The 20,117-nt window shown below is 39.9% G+C and overlaps 1 protein-coding gene across 5 annotated transcripts in view; it reads right to left on the bottom strand.

The window, feature by feature from the left end:
- The window catches only part of RASA2 (RAS p21 protein activator 2), a 51,428-nt gene extending 31,518 nt beyond the window's left edge, over positions 1-19,910 (bottom strand). For 2 of the 5 annotated variants that reach the window (XM_013109400.5, XM_013109404.5), the window contains exons 1-5: positions 19,733-19,910; positions 13,328-13,433; positions 7,898-8,001; positions 6,829-6,923; positions 1,358-1,434 (exon numbers count right to left, since the gene is read on the bottom strand). In XM_013109400.5, the coding sequence (XP_012964854.3) occupies positions 1,358-1,434; positions 6,829-6,923; positions 7,898-8,001; positions 13,328-13,433; positions 19,733-19,895 (545 nt within the window). In that variant the 5' untranslated portion in view covers positions 19,896-19,910. Of the gene's footprint in view, positions 1-1,357; positions 1,435-6,828; positions 6,924-7,897; positions 8,002-13,327; positions 13,434-18,948; positions 19,255-19,732 lie in introns of those variants that run through there. The other 3 variants (XM_027464769.3, XM_027464771.3, XM_027464772.3) reach the window with 2 other exon arrangements.
- Between the last annotated feature and the right edge of the window lie 207 nt (positions 19,911-20,117).

The raw sequence follows: 20,117 nt of genomic DNA, 5'->3' as shown, positions 1-20,117 counted from the left end.
AATGCCATTAGCAAACTTGACAGTGCAATGGTCTGCCCAGCCCCCAGAACGGATCTGAGTGCAAAGCCGCGGAGACAAACGGAAGACCACACACCACTTCCTCCCCCTCGCAGTTTCGCAATACAACCATTCTTTAATGCTGAATTCTCAGACAGAGAAGCTTTAACAACATAAATTAAACTCACTCTCTGAATAATTAGATAAGTTAATGAACGATGTTGAAAAACAAGATCAAAAAGAATCTGACTACCTTCTGAGTTTTTTCATCTTAACCATCCTGTAGTTTTTATAACCCCCTTGTCTGTACCTTGTCTTCACAGGGCCTATCCCACAGCCTGTTAGGAGACAAGTGCAGAAAAGTCTTGTTTCTTTCTAAAGCACTAACAGAATGCAGAACTACTTTTTGAAATTCTAGCTTGTTCCCTTGAACCTTCCCTATGCTGAGAACATAAAGAAGAGCTGAAAGAAAATGCTGGTGATCCCAGTGTCTGCCAGTCCCTGGTTTCCACCAGACTTTTCAACTACAGGAACCAGCTTGCCAGAAGCAACACAGAAGGCTGTCAGACTTCTTCCAAAATGAGGACTAGTTTCTTGAGAGACCAGTATCTTAAAGTATATCCTTATCAGAAATACTTTTTGAGCATCAAAACATTGTATAGCTGTATTTGTATTGGCTTCTTACCAATTTCTAGCATTAAATGTATTGTTTAATGGCAAATAACAAGAAATGGAATTATCACTACATGTGGAATTTTAGTTTTCTGTGAAAAAAGTCTGTAACCTGTACATTCAGACTCCAGAAGTTATTAAACACAGCTCTAAAAGTAACAATGAAACTGCAGATTAGTTAGTGTTTTCTAGTATATATCATTTTGTGCTTTTTCTTTAATAATGGTAACATTTGCCTGGTATCCTCTACCAATTTTGAAATCACATACACCAAAAAAATATTATTTCTATGATGTTCTTTAGCATGCTGTAACGTCTTTACACTTTGTGTCCAAAATTAAGTTTGATAGTGAGAAGTCTGAGTGGTTGCTAATACATTTTACTGACATGTGGCAATGTTGTGCTTCCCCAAAAAGGCAACTCCGTCACTTTGTTTTTCTATAAATACTGCTTACCATGGTTAACCATGAGAAAGTCATTCTGAAGCAAATCTAGAGGTAGATTTTCACATACCAAAACAAAATACTACTACTCTTCCCCCCAACAAAGTAGGCTCCAAGAAAAAAGCCACATAAAAAAGAAAGACGTTACTGGTACCAGGACATGCAGACATTCAGTACTGAAAAGGACAAATCATATTATGCTTTAAGAGACAACTCAATATTTAAGGATTAATGTATTTTCTTACTGTACTACTAGTTGCTGGCACACAGATCCATTATCTGTTATCAGCTCGTTCAGTTTTAATTCAAGGTGAACTTTTCCCTGGAAAAAAAAAGAGAAGAAAAACACCAATAGTTTTAAAAGACTTTATTTTAATAGTAATTAGAACAATAACATGGTTCATAGTTAAAAATCACTTAAAACAAAACACTTAGCTATCCTAAAGCATATATCCTGTGACTATATTTGAACTCAGAGATACAATGATTAATAGATGCATTACCATCCTCAACAGCAGACAGAACACAAATTGCGTCAAGCCTCCACAGATCTAACATACAAAAAAAACAAAAACATTTCTTCCCACATGAGGAAGTACCAAGAGCAGAAGTCCCTCTCAGCTTTTTTGCCCCACGCACGGGATGAACCCCTGAACTAATGAAGGGTAGATTTAAGAGCATTTTGGGTAAAAGTTCTAAAGTGACCTTAGAATCTCAAGCAGCCAGGTATATTTAGAAAAGTAGACTAGTAGCTGGTAATAGTAATTACCAATATATGTTAGCCACAGCCAGTAATCTTTAGTATACATCTGTGAAATACAGTCCAGTCAGGCTATCCTCTAGAAATCCTAGCAAATTCCAGCACAGCTTTAAGCTGGTTTTCTCCTTTTCTTCTTCTGAGATGTCAGGTGATGTTTGGCAGTTACGAAGATGTATTAAGAAAAAACAAAAACAAATAATGGCACCATATGGATTAGTATACACCTTTCTTAGTACGATAAAAATTTGGTATTATAAATTTTGCTCCAAACATCTGCTGCCTTGACAATATTGCTACTCCTTTTACTGCTTGAGTGTTTGTGCTGGCTTTCACATCCATGAGGTAAGACCATGACACAGTCTTTCCTGTGTACCATGATCTCCTTAGTACACCTGGGATTCAACCACTTGCTAACATCAGAAGACTCTGGTCTGTCCATGATCACGATTCCTGTTCAACAGAACAATGAATTTGACAAGAGTCAGAGAAGTGATCTGAAAGATAATTTTGAAGTATTTTGAAGGAAGCAAGCTATAATTCTAATTACAGTTTTGCTGCTACAATAGTAAAATGGAAATAAAACCCCTAGCTGACCTTGCACACATTTCTAAACCACGTACGTTTTGGCATAAAACTGAAGTGTTATTATTGTAAATCCCCTGGGGCAAAGGCTGTATTTCTCTCTGTACGTCACATGGGAGGAGAAGTGAAGTTTCTTTTAAAAGGAAGTCTTAAACGTAACTATTTTGGGATTCCTGCCAAGTGTTTTGAAAACTTACTACATGCATTGGAACACAGGTACATTAAAAAAATATTTGTCAAGCAGAGAAACTCAATTAAAAAAAATAGATTTATCGGATAAAAACAGTATACTGAGAAGATCACCAACAGCCTTACACAGCGAAGTTTTTGAATGACAAGCAAAAAGGCAGCCTTGTTAGTATTTATGGTAACAACTAGCCTGACTACTAGTACGCAGACCTTGTGAATGCCTTAAGTGTCTTCTGTGCTCTTCTTTAAAAACAAACAAGAAAAGCCAAAGGCCAAAAAACAAGAACAAAAACAACTCACAAATCAAGTGTTTTGCACAAAGTAGAAATATAATAGAAAGTTTTCTGCTCTTGGAAACATTATTTGTAACTGTAGTTGCTTCAAAAGTCAGCACCACAACAGCTACAGTAAAATGGCTGTATCTTTGTGATTACTTCCCTGACGAGTATGGAGAATATCAAGTACATTTTTGTTTTGTCTACAGAGAGCAGCGTGATGGTTTGCTAAATTAGCTGATCTGCAGATTTATATCAGAGCTTTCGACATAGTATGCAACTGGGTTTTAAGTGGGGTTATAGAGATTTGTTTTAGACTGAAATGCAGACAAATGATCGATTCTTATACAATAAGAAGCACACAAAAAGGCATGAAATGGGCTTTTCACCTGTCAAACTCTGTGCTGTATAAAGGCAAAGTGGTTCCATTTTAATTTTACAAATAGATTGACACTTACCTTTCCTGATACTGCCTAGAGGAAGATAGAGCTGTTAGTTGTTTCTAAAATTCAGAACCACAAAAACACTTGATTTGCACAGTTGTTTTTTTCTTTTTAATATTTAGATCATTTCCACATTACAAAATATTACAAGTATCTATACTAAATTAAAGTTTTCTAAAGCTCTTAAGTGGAAACTGGGCTGGCAAATGTACTTTAAATACATATGTCAAAAGACAGTCATGCACTATGCCCACATTTCACATATGGGATCACACTACTGTTTTAAGTGTACCACAAAATGTTTTTTGACAGTGTTGTTTTTCCTTCATAAAACCTTCTCTCCTTTAAATTTAAGGGATGGAAATGCATGCTTTTATTGTCTAAAAGGTAGGCTACAACTATATTTAACCCACACATTCTCAGTAACTCACATTCCCAGTTAGTAATGTTAGAAACGCTAGGAGTTATTCTCCAATTCCTCCCTCAATATCAGAAACTCTAGATTGCAGTATTTCTCTTGAACTCTGTCCTACTCTTTCCACTTCCCCTAACTCGATGGAAAAAGAAAAACATCACAAATGAATTGCTGAATTTGTAGGAACACGAAAATCATCTTTATGTCATACAAATTACACTAACATCTCAAAAGAAATTTTCTATGCCAGAAGCTAGAGAGCTTTTGTGTGAAAGGAAAAAAAAAAAAAAAAAAGCTGAACAAAAGTTCACTAACACAGCCCAGGTTATCCACTCAGATCATCTTTAGTAAACTGAAGTCCTCACAACACATGCCAAGTAAAAGTGCTCCGAAATACTCCCCAAATTACGTGCCAGTCCCACATTTAGCATGATAGGCAATAGTTAATTCTGTGAGCTTACTGCACAAACCTCTCTACCTACCAGATACAGGTTCTGTCAGCTTCCATTTGGCTTCTTTCCAGCTTTCTCATTTTAAGTTAGAGCAAACATATGCCCTGTTTCTGCAATGCGCCACATCTTGCGGCCTTCCACTCTGAGCATTGTACACTGGCCCACAGCTCTGTAGTCTTAAAAAAAATCTATTCCACTCGGATCATCCCGAGGTTTACTCTACCCCGACATACCTTCTTTCCTAAGTTTACAGATCTGAGCCATTATGAACCCACAAGCTGGACTGAAGCTCAATCTCCATTTTTCCAAACAAACCTATGCATTCTACAGGAAGGCCAGGGGAGTCTACTGGAATTACAGTAGTACAGTAATTGTAAAACCTATCAATGTTAAGAAAGAAAACAGCAAACAAAAGTTATCTTCAAAAACCTTAGAAGTGTGTGAAAGATTTTGACCTTATATATTTTACAAACATTAGATCAAATCTTTACAAGATTTTTCACTCTCATTACAAGTAACGGAACGGATTGAGGGCATGTTTAACAATATGACCTCGTTTCAAACCAGCTATGTGAAGACCAACAAAACAAAACAAGGCAAACATGCATTTTAGAAAATTTAAATCATTATTTGGGTTTTGCTAGGAAGTTTGCACCAGCTGCAGTTGAACACATACTGCTCCACACAGCTTTTCAAATACTTGATTTGCTTAGCATTCCCTCATTCATGTATACTTTTTATACGCAAGAACTAGTGGACAAAACAGGAAGTTTTAACAAAATTAATATCCATTCATATTATTGTTACCAGCAGCAAAACCACCAACGACAAAAAAAAAAGCTAAGAACAAAAAACAACAGATGCTTACTAAACATTAAAGAGAAGTAATTTTTAATACACTTTCAATGGCCATGGAAAGGCTGCCTCCCTCCCCCCATACAAAGTGAAGAAATAATGTACAACCTTGTTAAAAGAACAAATTTTTAGCTTGAGGTTAACTTTGCTATAAAGAGCTCCCTCTTTGTATCTGTCTCTTTATATTACTATATCTGTAATATCTGGTCTACAACATTTTTACATCAGTATAACTACACCAGATGCAGTTATATCTACTAGAACAGTTACCACAGATTACCCGGAGAAGCTGTGGATGCCCTGTCCCTGTGCTTAAAGCCAGGCTGGATGGGGCTTTGGGCAACCTGGGCTGGTGGGAGGCATTCCTGTCCATGGCAAGGGGTTGGAACTGGATGACCTTTAAGGTCCCTTTCAACCCAAATCATTCTATGACAATATACAGTTGTTTATTTGTCAGTTTAATACAACTGGACCACGTTATTTAGTTCAGGTTGTTCAGCAAGGCAGCTTAAGTGGCATACTTTCATGCATCAGCAAAAGCTGTACAGCATAGCAAAAAATCATCTTGATAAGGTTGATTAAAACAACAGTAAGGCAGCTGACAGCAATATCAACTCATTTAGCAGTATCTGTGATCTCTATTTTGGGAAGGAAAAGACAGCAAAACAGAGTGGAAAAAAAAAAAAAAAACTTGTGCAAAAATAAGTTAAAACAAACAAATGGATAGTGGAGTTTTTTTTATAAACCAAGACCATGTTTGAACTCAAGCATATGGTACTTTTACTTTGCTGAACTTTTAATCACCTCCACTTCAGATTACCAGTGTTAGTACAGAGCTATGGTACCAAACTGGAAGATGGGTCTACACCTTCTGTGATAAGACTGCCTTGTGATCCTAGAAGTCCTAAGTTTATTACAATTAAGGCAGTATTATGGAATGACTGATCTGTAAATCCTCCATCTCCTCCACCCCTACTTTATTTTTACTTTGTAGTAGTCAGCAAGTTTAATTCTTGAGAATTCCAGAAATGATATCCAAGGTTTAGGTAAATCCGAAAGAAAAAAAAAAAAAGACTGCAGTGGCTATCTTAGCAACATGGCTAATAGATTCTCAAGAATACTGTTCTGTTTTCTTCTTCAACCAAACACAGAGTAGCTACAACTTCTAGAGTCACCTAAATTTAAAGTATCACTAGTATAATCCTGCCTGAAAGACTTGAAACACAGACAAAATTCAGCTCTGAAGTACAACTTACTTGTTGCAGGAAAGTATTGTGGAAAGTTGTTATGTGGAAAGTATTTCAAAATAAAATAAATGTATGAGCACAGCACAACAAGTAACTCCCATTTTGGAGATGTTACCATTTCATGTTACATAATCATTTCAGCTTGTAACACAAAACTGAATTAAAAAAAATGACTCCACAGTTTCCTAAACCATTCACCTTTCTCAAGCACGTGGCTCTTCTTGCACCGAACGTTTTTGGCATCAAAATACTGTTAGACATTTCCCAAACAGCTGCTGCTTTTACCAGTTTTTAAGAGTATCATGAATAACAATACAGCCAACTTAGAAATATCGAATATGCATTACTTTTTAATCAAGCTGAAAGACAAAACTGACTCATAAGAATTACACAGATGCTAGCCCCTGTCTGTCACAGTTGAATAAAATCTTCTACCATTACATATACTTATCTATATTTAATTTTTAAAAAAATATAGATGTGCAATTTAATATTTACCTGAACCTCTGAATTAGAATCAACAGGTTGAAGCATAAACCAGTTCTCTTTCCCTGTATAGTTACATAAGTCTTCTTTTTTGATTGCCACCTTTCCTGGGGAAGGAGACAGGAAGAGAAAAACATAAATACCACTTTCATCTCAATAGGACTGACTTTTTTTTATTTTTTTATTATTATTTTTTTTAAGCTAGTGATGCTATATGAAAAGCTCATGGAAACAAGGAACATGAAGCAAACTGAAGCAGATGCAGTAGAATAGTGAATGAGTTTACACAAAACCAATTCAGCTCCTTATGATGTGTTATCTTGGATATTACTAATAACAAGATTAAGTGAAATAAAGAACACACTTGTGGCTGGAAATAACACAATACGGATCTGAGTGAACAGTAATGGTGTTGAAGAATGTTTAAATAGGAAATTGAAGGTAGACACCTTCTGCTCTTCTGATTGCTATTTGGAAAGCTGTTATACCAAATTACCTGGCATCCTGGTGCAAATGACTTCCTTCCTCAATTCAAGTAACATGAAGCCTACATCCACAGTAGACTCTTAAGAGCTTTATAGCAACTATATCCAAATAGCAGCTGCACTAGAGCCATTAGACAGTCAAAATAATCCACCTCCTGTAATTTTTCTTTTACACTATGTAAAGGATTTTGCGGCAACTTTTAAGTCACTAGGTTTACATGTTGTCCTGGCAGAGAAAAAAAGTTGATGTGTATAGTTTTAACAAGTATTCAACGATTGCAAAACCAGTTCATTCTCATCTTCTCATCTACAAATAGTGACAACTGCTCAAATATTCCACTAGAATAGAGTTGGAGAAAAAAAAAACAAACACAAAAACTATTCAGAAAATGTAGTAAGACCATAAAATATCCCATTAGCCCAAAAAATAAACATATTTTAGTATAATAAAACATAGAAACAAAATCCTGCTTTTCAAACTTGAGATATTTAAGCATAGTATGCACTTACAAATCAGTTTAATTGTATCCATGAAACTACTGATATTGAAAACAACCAAACATTATGCAAAATGTAGACAGTATCCCAGAACTTACCTATACGCAGGTCTTTTTGTAAAACACTCTTATCATAAATGTAGAAGGACAACCACTGGAATGTTCTCGGAATCTCAAAGTAAAACTCTTCCCCGAAATAAGGGCTGAAAAGAAAAACTGAAAGTTAAAATGCACTTTATATAATTTTTACAGTAGACGCTGAAGTGCTGTATTTATATATTTATTTATGTATTATGTATTTATATTGCAATCACAGAACTTGGCCTTTACCACCATGCTCATCTGTCAAAGCCACCCACAGTCATTTCATTCCAAAACATACACTAAGACTACAAGTTAAAACTCTGTAAGAGTGCTTTTTGTATGCTCATTTTTTTATATATAAAAGTTAGAGCACACACACAGACAGTGGTGTCTTTTCCGCAATTTCACTTCCTGTCTCAAAGTCATTCTAGTTGGTTCTCTACCCACCATCCTTAATTAAATGATTTCCTGAGACAATTTTTTTTTTCTCATTCTGTATGCGGTTAAATAAAACAGTAAAACACAACTTATGAACTACTTCACTAACTGCCAGCATGTTTAGCTCTAACATCTGCATCAGATTTAATACTCAGAGATTCAGACCTGTAAAAAGAAGCCCTAAGCGTAAGAGAACAGTGAAAGAAATGTTCATCTCAAATCCTCACATTCTCCTGCATGCTGAAATGATCACTGCATTTCTCCACCCAGTGACGTCTAATATAACATTTTGAGTTTACCTTAAATAACTGCCATGCATGCTGTACCAATTAACAGCTAGAAGTATTAGCGGAGCATTCTAAAAAGACTCTGAGTTCCTTCGTATTACAGACACTTCACACAACATACTCGGTATCTTCACACTTGAGGTATGCATGCTTCCGTTAACTTAAGGTAAACTTATTGATCCAATGATAGTCAGCATTCAGAAGCTTGAATGTCAAAATAGTGAACAAAACCACAATGTTTTTGTCACTGCAAGTTGTGAAATCTGAAAATTAAATGCATTCACAAAAAAACTATTTCAAAACTACTGGATTCACACAGACTTAAAATATTTTCATTTACAACGCTGTATTATCACCACAAGGGAAAGGAACACAGCTTCATGAAAAAAATTTTAGCCTCTGCCTTCTTTCTACAGAAAACTACAGCAATGACAATTAGATCAACCTCAGAAATTAAGTTTTTTTTTTTGTCATTTTCTAGTAAAGTATCTTGCTGACACTGTATTGTTACAATACCTGTTTATTAAACCAGTACAAATAAGCCTGTGTTTGGAACCATTCATTCATGGTAGTTCCTATGCAGAAAAATACCAGGTCAAATCACAGCTACCTTCTTCCCTCCAAAATAATTAGAGAAAAGACACCAAATGCTCAAGGACCAGTATCTCATTAAAGAAATTCAAAATAAAGAAATAAGCTGGCAACCAATACAAAAAGTGGATGAAAACACAAGCACAAAAATCTAGTGCTCCAACTTCCTTGAACCTATTCTTAGAATCAATAGCTTCAACTCCAGGAATTCATTATAACACATTTCACAAGTGAAAACATTCGCCTTGTTCAAACACATAACTTTTACCATAGGCTTCAAAGCATACAAATCATTACTGGACTTTGCATTACACTGAGATATAACTTAAAAATTCTCAGCTGAAAACTCAATAGTTTTTCAGCTCCTCACTTGTCTTCCCCTTCTCATTTCAAACCCAAGAAATTTAACTTGTGAGAGCCAGGTTCTTCTTGTAGACAGCACCAGTAAAGGTATAAATTATTGAGCATTACCTTTATTTAGCAACAGTGCAGCCTTAAGCAGCCTCAACTTCCTTATTACCTTCATTGCTCATTTTAATTGTATTGACACAGTAACTCACCAGAAGATAAAAAAGTCTCACTTCCAATTTAGGTCAATTCTATGATGTGGCTCCCTGACTATTACACGAGTAATAGTTGCAGCAGTAAAAACAAAGATATTACAGTGGAAAGCGTGAACAGTGGGTGAACAAGCTGGCATGGTGTACAACTCAACAACCGCATATCACTAAGTTAAATGCTTATTCTTACCATATCTACACAACTGTATGTGTGCAATTACAATCAGATAATGATTCATTATTGTGGGATGGAGACTATTAGTACTGACTTCCAAAAACCTTAGCCTTAGGATATGGCTGGTAAATAGAAGAATGAACTTCACAAATATATCAAAAAAAAAAAAAAAAAAAAAGACCAGTTAATACCAATCATTATTTTGACCTCAATGTGAATTCTCAGATTTGCAAGAAAGAGCAAGTCAACAGTATGAACAGAATGTAAATCTTTTTTTTTTTTTTTTAAATCACGTTGGAACATTTGTCCTTACCTAGAATACCACCCCTGCTGTATCAATCAGTTGTTAACTATTCTTTAGCAAAGCAAGAGATACAGAGCAAATTTAAGGTTTAGAATACAAAGGATTAGTAAAGAAAATCTAAGGTGTATATGAACTGGCTGAAGGGGTACAATAGGTTATACCAATGAGGAATAATTAAAACAGAGAACTTACTCTACCTGTTCCTCAGGGATTCAGTCAGTTTAGTACTTTCATTTGTGACTTTGATGCAAGAACTTTAAAGACTGTGACAGATACAAAATTAGAAGATAATGCTAATTCAAAGGAAGACCAGACTGTCATACAGGAAGAACTGGATGGCCTTTTGGATTACTGTAATACAGGAGATTAAACAAACGTATAATATTACTCATATGCTCTTCCCTTCCTTGTCATATTAAACCAGTAATTCACTGATGAAAACTGACCAATACACCTACATCTGTCTTTTGATAAAAGCAACAGTCGTATCCAGATATTAAATTCTTGCATTAACCTTGCATTTGCACAAAGTTTAATACAAAACAGTTTAAACAAAAAATGCAACACAAAGCACAACCTCTCCCTCCATATTTCTTTATATTTGACCATGGAAATTTGAGGAGGTTCAAACTTCTTTAAACTTTCAAGGGGAACAAAAAAAAACAAAAAACAATTTCTTCAAAACCCACAAATCTCTTATAACGTCAGGAGACATTTTTGAGTCGTTAGACAGGATATTCTTCTTTCAGTTCAGTATTAATCCTTGTATTTTTAGCTCTGAAAAGTCATTGGCTTCACATCTGCACTTCTAACAATCATCACAGTGCTGATGGAAGCCCAAACACATTTTCACTTTTTAAAAAAAAACAAAAAACAAAAAACAACACACATTTCTTAATTGGTTTTCAATAACTGGAACCAAAGGTCATTTTAATTCTATTGATAATTACTTCCACAGATGTATAACTAGCAGATATCTGTAGAATACAATCTGGATTATACCTTGTATAAAATCTGCAACCCAGAAAACAGTGACAAAAACAGACTGTGAACTACTTGTCTAAAAGACAGTAAATAATACAAAACAAACAATTATCGCTGTTATGACTAAAATTATACTGTACTACACCTTACTGAAAAGCAGTTATAAAGTTTGCAGGTTTTTAGATATCAAAGCTTTTGTCTTCCATTCCAGTACCTCTAGGTTAGTACAGCGCTCTAGGTCAACACAGTAATAAGCAACGAGATGGTATAATTAAGTTTCTGCAACAAGCACCAGCCTTTAAAACCACATACGCACTACTAATACAAGAGTAAGCAGCCAATTCTTGTTGCTGTTACTACAGGATGATTTATTTTATTACATTTCATCAGTTTGTAGGAAACCTTACTCATGCTGTGGATCTAACTTCATGCAGATGTAATTCAGAGAATCAAAGAATTCCCCCTATGTAGCCAGGGAAGACAAAAATGCACCTCCAGGCAGAGAACACTGGCTCGTAACAAAACACTCTCAAAATACGTATATAAATTTCATATCACATGAAAATCATGAAAACTTCTCTGGTTGTTTAAGACACCCCAAAACTGTTATTTTCTTATAGTGAAATTTTTGTTCTTCCTCTATAAAGAACTAGTGGCAATATTCTCAATTAAGTTTCAGTTCAACTTCAGTACTATTAAAAATTAGGTTAATCTAAGGTGATTTATTTTGCCAATGTTTTACTGCATACTAAGTTTTACTGCATAGTCAGAAATTCTTTCTTCATGTGATTTAAGTGTATCCACTTAACTCTTAAAAAGGGATATTAGAGAGAAAAAGTCTGTATAAACATTAAATGTTACAGGTGTTGTTTCCAAGCGTAACATTAAACTTCTATGATCTTGATTATTAACATGTCAAAAATCTGACAGCAGAGTTTAAAAAACTGACTTCATTTAGGACATCAATTTGCACTTCCAGTTAAATTAATCAACTGCAATCAGGACCAAATATTTTGTTCACCCTCCTCATCTGTAACCACTGAGTCAATTTTTGTAATTTAACTGGTTGCATGTACGTACTGTTTACTATTCATGAAGAGGCATAAGGAGGCTTTAAAGTGGTGTTCTGAAAAAGTAAAACTCCCCACTTAACTTTCCTGTATGTCTGATGATCCTGACCCAGAAACACCTAGCACGATGGCTCAAAACAAACACTACCACAAAACCACTGGAAATCACAAGAATTGGGGGGAAAAAAAAAATAACAGTTTTAGCAGACTTTCTTAATTTTAAGAAGAAGGTTTAATGTCTCCTCAAAATAAACTAAACTGTCACTTGGATCTGCTGAGCAATGCAGCTGCAAAGATCCTCCAGTACGGGTCATCAGCAAACCTAAGTTTCAAGACTACTTCAGCAATTTTATCACAACTTTTTGGATTGTTTTTAAAGCTCTAAAACAATAGCAGAATCTACAGCTCAGGGAGGCAAAGCAAGCCATTCTGCCTGAGTACAAACTACAGTTCCAATAACAAGACTTTCAAGAGAGAATACGGCCTACTCAGGGGCACATCCCACAGCAAACAAAACTTTAATAAATGAAAAGTTCAAGTTCATCCATTCTAGAAACAGGTTTTACAAGGCAGACGCTGAAAGCAGAATTCCAGCAATACATACTGACTACATGTCAAAAGTACAAAATGACAGGGAAAGTAAGAGATCAAGCAGATCTCTTTCCCTTGAAAATAACCTGGCAAGAAAAATAATGTTATGCTGCCCAATGAAACAAAATACAGTAACAGCAAAATATGTTTTAGCATGTTTCATGTAAGTCCTGTACTACTCACAAGCCTCCACTTTGTTTTCTTCTCAACTACTCTCAAGATTTACACATTGCTGCAATGCTTCCAATTAGTGGCTACAAGTCAGCTCTCATTTTAAAGACATACAAGGACCACATGGACATGGACATGCATCTTGCTTTTATTCTGGACCAAGAATCACAGAATCGTCTAGTTTGGAAGAGATCTCAAGATAATCGAGTTCAACCTCTGACCTACACTAACAAGAAGTTCTTGATTACCATTTCCATGTAAAAATTAAGCTTACCTTGAAGATTTTTCAACTACCTGCGTACGAAAAACTTCTTCTTGGTCCAGGTTTATGGTACAGAAGAAGTCTCTCATTTTGTTGGGAACTAACTGTTTGGCATCATCTGTAAATAAATAAAAAAGAAGCCTAAGTACTGAGGGGAAAAAACAACAAAATATTACACAAAAGCTTCATAGTTTTAATGGATGCCTAAAGTTTACTCCCCCATTCAGTTAGCATGCATTTTGTTACTCACTTTCGACTTGTAAGCCCCACTATGCACCCCAAAATTTTGATATCCAGGTTTACATGGAAAGAGAGCCGACAGGAAGACGATGATGCACTGACTCATCAGCACCGCTTCCTGCAGCACCTGCACTTTCCCTTGAGGTCTCATCTCAGGCTTGACCCCGCATAGCTTGCTCTGAGAGGCTCCCAGACCCAAAGGGATACGGCATTAGGTTGTATGGCAAAGGCATCACCTGGCTGAGCTACTCTTCTTCACTGTTTCCTCCATTAATGCTTTGGTTACAGGAAGCTGATGGGATAGATATAATCTTATTAATCTGCTCTTCATTTTTCACTTTTTTTTAGCTGTTTTTAAGTTGACCAATGTACTTTCAAAGGTTCATCTATGACTACTGTTTATTTTTTCCTAGACGTCTGGTCTGACAGAGAATGGGAAAAGTCATCTATTGACGAAGTGCACCACGTATAAAAACGACCAGAACAGGAAGTCTCTAACGGGGCGCGATGACTGCCAGCGCAGGAGCACAGGGAACTCCTGGGCAGTGAGTCTAGGCTGCTGCAGCAACACATGCAGGACACCACACAGCCCTTCATGAAATCGGTGCTTCTAATCGGTTACAGCTAAAAACAGTTCCCAACATTCAGGGTGCTCTTCCAGAATCCAAACGCTGCAGACACACACATTGCTTTATGGCAATACCATGCTTTAGCTTAAACAGTTACTTCCCCACTGCATTCCCTTCTTTGAAGACGATCATCAGTCCCTGTTGACCTCAGATTCTGCCCAAAGAGCCAAGCCAAGCATTTTTGGTCCCCTCTCTGAGGAAAGAGGCTCCTAATTGCTGAGTAGCTTCTGTCTGCACCATCATCACTTAAGTTATTATCTTAAATGCAAGCAACCAGAGTTGTGTTCTGGATTAGGCCTTAACTCTTGTGTCCTTATATCTCTACTGGAAATACCACCTCCCCTCCCCCCAATAAAACATGGAATCGAAATCATCCAAATTTTGTATAAAATTTATATAAATTTTATATAAGACCTCAGCTTGAAATTAGATTTCACATGTCACATATATGTCCCTTTAAAAAAAAAAATCAGTTATGAAGCACACTGGAAAATAACCTTTGTTTTCTATGCTCTTAAGATGTAAAGTCAGAAATGTTTTGTCTTCTCTCTCTTTTTGCTTAATAGATTAGTGGCAGCCTTGAAATGTAACTAAGTGCTGCCTGGCACTGGAAATGCTGTATCTGAGCAGGGAACACAGTGGTTTCACCACCAGACTGAACTTCCTCCTTGATCTTTTCGAAGTCAGGAATACGTGCACCGATGGAAAACATGAACAGACAATTAAGTAACTTCCACGGTTAAAACCTCTGCTCTCAGAAGCATCAATGAGCTTTTCATCAACTTGGGTGTGGGAGAAGAGGAAGTATACGTATTATTTTTAAACGCCACACTTAACATTGACAGATTGAGACAAGTACAGAACCGGTTTCTAATGCCACTAGACTTTAAAAAGAAACTAAATTCAAAATGGCCCATGAGCGAGATATTGGGGGGGAAGCATGTGACTGAGTATCACCTTGAAAAAAAGTTGTTTTAATAAAACGTATGAACAAGAATACAAAAAAAGAAATCTCAAGGGTCTTGCAATCCCCAGAGCTTCAGATGCTGAAGTAATTAGTAAGCATGAACTGTACCCAACAGTTTTTTCTGATAAGCATCTTAGACTAAAACTAGTTAATACCCTGGAGCTTTACCATCCAATTTTCACATAAAAATATTTAAGAGATAACCTAACTTTTTTGGCACTGCAAAGCTACTGTATGGTGGACTTTGAAAGCAGATTACAAACACTGTAGTTTCACATTTTCTTAAAAGAACACAAATTAAACTGTAGGCAGTAAGGATGGTTAGTCAGAAATACCAAATAAAGTTTTTTTTTTTTTTTTTTTTTTGGGGGGGGGGGGAGATAAAAAAAAAAAAGCATTTTTAACTTTGACTGTCAAACTGTATTTCGATCCTTTTCAGGGTGTCTATCATTTATAACCACGCAGCATGATAATTAAACTTACAGTTTAGGCGATCAAACAGCAGCAATAACAGAACAATTTGTTTTTTATTGATGTACCAACTCAGCAGTTTCAGTCAGCGGACTAATTTAAAACAATAATTATTTTCACATGACATATCTAGTAGCCTAATTCAACAGGGAAAGTATGGAATGCATCGCTAACATAATAAACATCAACCTTTTTATTCTGAAAATGTACAAGCTCACGATTACTATGGCTTACCTAACTTTTGAACCAACTTTTACTGTCTCTCAACCACTTACTTTGGGAAATCAGCAAAAAATATCTGTACTAAAAAAAACCTTGTGTCGATTATATATATTAGATTTCAAAATATTCATAAAATATTGTTTACAATATATACGCAGGTGGTCTCTATACAACTCCATAGAGAAACTTTACTTCAAAGTAAGATGAGCTTAAACCTAAGCAAAAGGGAAAAACTGTGATGCTAATAAAAAGTTAAGTGCTAGAGCATAGAGCGATGGCAATGCAGACGTTAAGAAACTCCAACTCCCCATATTACAGGAACATTATGGGTTAGTAGTAACAGGAATGGAGCAACCTACTAAATTCCACAGTTCTGTCAAACTTCCTTGTCCTGCACATCATTTGTTAGATGCAGACAGAACATGAGAACATCAAGTTAAAGCTTGTTCGCCGTTAACACAATCAGAAACCCAGCAGGAGCAGGCGGTGGGATGGATACATGCTATATATTCACAATGCACTCTGTTGAGGGAAAACGCACTATTTGTGTACATCCTACAACAGGGACCCAAAATGAAGAACCTAAATAGGAGTTTATACACATGAAGTGCAACCTATCTATTTCGCGGGACCAAACGTTATATAGCAGCAATTAAAACCGCCATACGAGTGCAGCATAACCCGATGTATTCACACAGCGTTAACAATGCAGTGCTAGAAGTTTGAAACGCAATGTGTCCTGAGTTTTGTCAGATGAGTTCTGGGAGATGACAAATTAGCTATTTTCCATGTATCCCACTAAGGTTTTCCAAAAATGAAAGCAACTAAATCAATTACGACCTAAAAACCTACTACTACCTGGTATAAACTGAAGACAAAAGCTAGTTACACGACTAAGAATAACACGCTATAAAATATACCTCAAACTGCATAATACGCACAAACCTTGCAAAGTGCTTTTGTCACAACTCTGACACAAAATACAGCTGCCAATTCAAAAGAGTCATTAAAAGGAATGACTGTCCTGTGGATCCCCAATGGAAACTTGCTCAAGTTCAAAAAAAGCCCCATGGTCTTAAACTAGATCACATCTTCATGTTGTCTCTTACCTGAAAACCAGAGGGAGGAGACAGGCTGCAAACACAGGTATTCCACACAACATGGGGTGTCCCAGGGATTGCTAATGTGTTCCTATTCAGTTTTTCATTGTTGGGTATGTAATAGCTAATTAAGCCACTTTTAAGCACATGCCTCAGTTCTAAATCTGTTGTCACTGTCTGCATAACATCGCTAACTTTAGATTTTATCATCTACTTGCATGCTGTAGAACTGCGTAAATAAGAAGTTACCACAAATGTGTTTTCTATATACACATAACTGCCACTGCCTCCTGAAAATTGTGATCTCTTGTGCAATACATACATACAAAATGAATGTGTTATGTCTTCTCATAGCTTAAATGCCAACAAAACTCAGGCATTGAAAAATATTCTACTTGCAAAAAGCATATTATAAAAAGTTCTCATGGGCTATGAACACCAACTTCCCAAAGTGAAGTCTGCTACTGCTAATGCCTCCAGATCAAGAGGGATTATATTATTACATCTGTTTGTTATTGTTCATTCAAAGGGTTTTCACCCCAAAAGCACATTAGTAAGATACGAGCAAGAAGTGAAAATAAAGCAGCCTGTGCTAGGCAAAGAGGCCAACAGAAAAGCTAGGGATTTGAGGGTTTGCAAGCTTTCACAGCAAATTAACTCACATCTTTTTAAAAGTGCTTTTATTTTCCTGGAAAAAAAACAAGTAGCTTTACAAGTGATTCCTCATGCTGTTTCAGGAAACATCTTTTATTACTTCCACCCATCTTCCAAATTGGCCCTGCAGTTTTACAGGCCCATCTGTGGCAACCAACTTTGGATGTACGATAACCAGGTGATAACCTCTGCTTCACCATCACTTTTGCCAGGTACTCAAATGCGGTAACACTCAACGTTACAACGCAACAGGAGCGATGGAGAACACACTCACGGGACACTAAAACTGGCTTCAACAAAAGTCGTGAGAGATACAGGAGGTGCTTTTTAATATCTAATGCAAAGCTTGTGCTGGGCTCAAGTATCACCTGAAGTAAAGCCCCGTCAACTGCTGCGTTGCTAACTGCTGCAAAAGCCCTCGGACACAAGTCGGGCAGCAGAGCGGTGTCAGTAAATATGCCAGCGCTGACTTTTCTTTAGACAAGCTGGCGTGCGTTAGCTCCGCGATAATTGCCAACAACACGGTCTCAGGAAGTGTGTGTTCAGTCTTGTCCGCTCGGTTCGCATTAACCCTCTGCAGCAAGCGCTGCAGCGCGCTCCGGTTCCCGTTTTCCTGGCCTAGTCACTCCTTCACTTCCCGCAGATAACCCCGAGCCTGCGCCGCGCTCCAGCAGCGCCTCCACCCCTCGGCTACACTGAAACCGGCCCCAAGCTCCTCGCACCTGGCTCCCCACCCCGGCACCGGCACGGCGCCGCGCCCGGCCCGTTTCGCTTCATTCTCAAAAAAGCTGACCGGCGGCGTGAGAAAGGAAGCGAGCGGGCTGCCCGGCCGGCTGCATGCACGCCGTGCCGAGCCGTGCCGAGCCGAGCCGAGCCGGCAGGAAGCCGCGCACATCCTGCTCCCCGAGCCCGCCGGGGCACCCGCCGCTGCCCGGGGCCGGGCGGATCGAGCCGGCGCTGCCCGGTGCAAAGCCGCCGGCCCCTCTCCCTGCCTTGCTCCGCCGAGGAACAGCAGCGTTAGCGGCCGCTCCGAGCGGCCTTCCCCCGCCGACTTCCTGCACATCGATACTTTCGCAACGCCCGCCTGGCAAACACGCCGGGACCCGCTGGGGGTCGGCAGGGACAGAGGGGGCGCGGCTGCCCGGCTCCACGATACCCCGGCACCGGGGGACGCGCCCCGGGGCCCCGGCCCCCCGCACCCCGCCAAGCCCCTTCCCCTCCTTCCTTCCTTCTCTTCCCTTCCCGCGGCTGCCCGCCGGCCGCAGCCCCGGGGAAGGCCAAAGCGAAGGCGCGGCGGCGGCCCCGCGGGACGGCCCCGGGCTGTGCGCAGCCGGCCCCGGCCGCACTTACAGATCTTGCCCCGGAGGTTCTGCAGCACCCGCACCTCGTCGCCGCCGCCGTCCTGGGCCGCCATCGCGCCAGCGCCGCCGCCTGCGCAGTGCGCGGCGGGGGAGGGGAAGGAGAGAAGGGAGGAGAGGGAGGGGAGGGGAAGGGAGGGAAGGGAAGGGAAGGAGGGAGCGGCCCCGCCGCACGCCCCCGGGCCGCTCCGCCCCGCTGGGGGCCGCCGCCACCGCCCTCGGGGGGCAGCCCGGCACCGGCACCTGGCGGGGGCCGTAGCCGTGAGGGGCGCGGGCCGCCCGCGCTAACGGCCGGGCACGGGGCGAGGCCGAGCCCCCGGGGGAGCGGCTGTGGGAGCCGCGGGGAGCCCGGCCCGGCCCGGCCCGGCCCGGCCCTGCCCGCACCGCGAGCCCCGGCCCCCCGGGCGTGCCGGCGAAGTACAAATAAAGCGCGTTTGCCTTGCCCTCGCGGGGAACGGAAAGGGCTTTTCGTCACGCTTTCGCTGGGATTTCCTGAGGAGCGATCCTAACGAGAAGCTCCGGGACCCGGCTGAGGGCTGGGACGAGCCCCGGTGGCGGTGGTGGGCGGCTTCGCCCCGGCCCCGCGGCCGCCCGGCCGCCAGGAGCGGCCCCAGCCCGGTGCAGCTCGGGGCGCTGCAGGTGCCGCAGCCTCCGGGCCCTGTGGGCGCGAGTCCTGGTGCAGCCCCGTAGCCGTCCTAAAACAGAGGTAGTTTAGTGGGGTAACGAGGGGAAAGTTGGGTTAGAAAGTAAGGTAGTAGAGGACGGGGGTTCTTCACCTCGGGCCCAGAAAGTCCTCCTCGGCCTGCTCCTGCCAAAGGGAGGTTTGGTCAGCGCCGAGCCAGCAGCTGGTGCTTGTCTCTGCCTGCAGCCCCCTGCCGTGGCTGCCCGAGCGAGCACTCCCCCCGCACAAATCTCGCCCTTATGGTCATTACCTGGCATGGAGCCCCACAGCCTGGCGGCCAGGCCATGCTCTGCCCCATCCCCTGGTGGCCTTTCCTGCAGCTGTCAGCGTCCCCCCCCCCCGTCCCTGCTCTCTGCAATGAGACATCTTCAGAGGCGGCGGGATGGGCAGCAGGCTGCTTCGCCACACCAGGAGTGGGTGAATTTGTATGCATGCAAAGCGCAGGCCTGCACAAAGACACACGTTTGCATAGGGTGACT

The sequence above is a fragment of the Anas platyrhynchos genome, chromosome 9 (genome assembly GCF_047663525.1).
Source record: "Anas platyrhynchos isolate ZD024472 breed Pekin duck chromosome 9, IASCAAS_PekinDuck_T2T, whole genome shotgun sequence".
Taxonomy (NCBI): Eukaryota; Metazoa; Chordata; class Aves; order Anseriformes; family Anatidae; genus Anas; species Anas platyrhynchos.
This window is presented reverse-complemented; position numbering and strand designations above follow the sequence as displayed.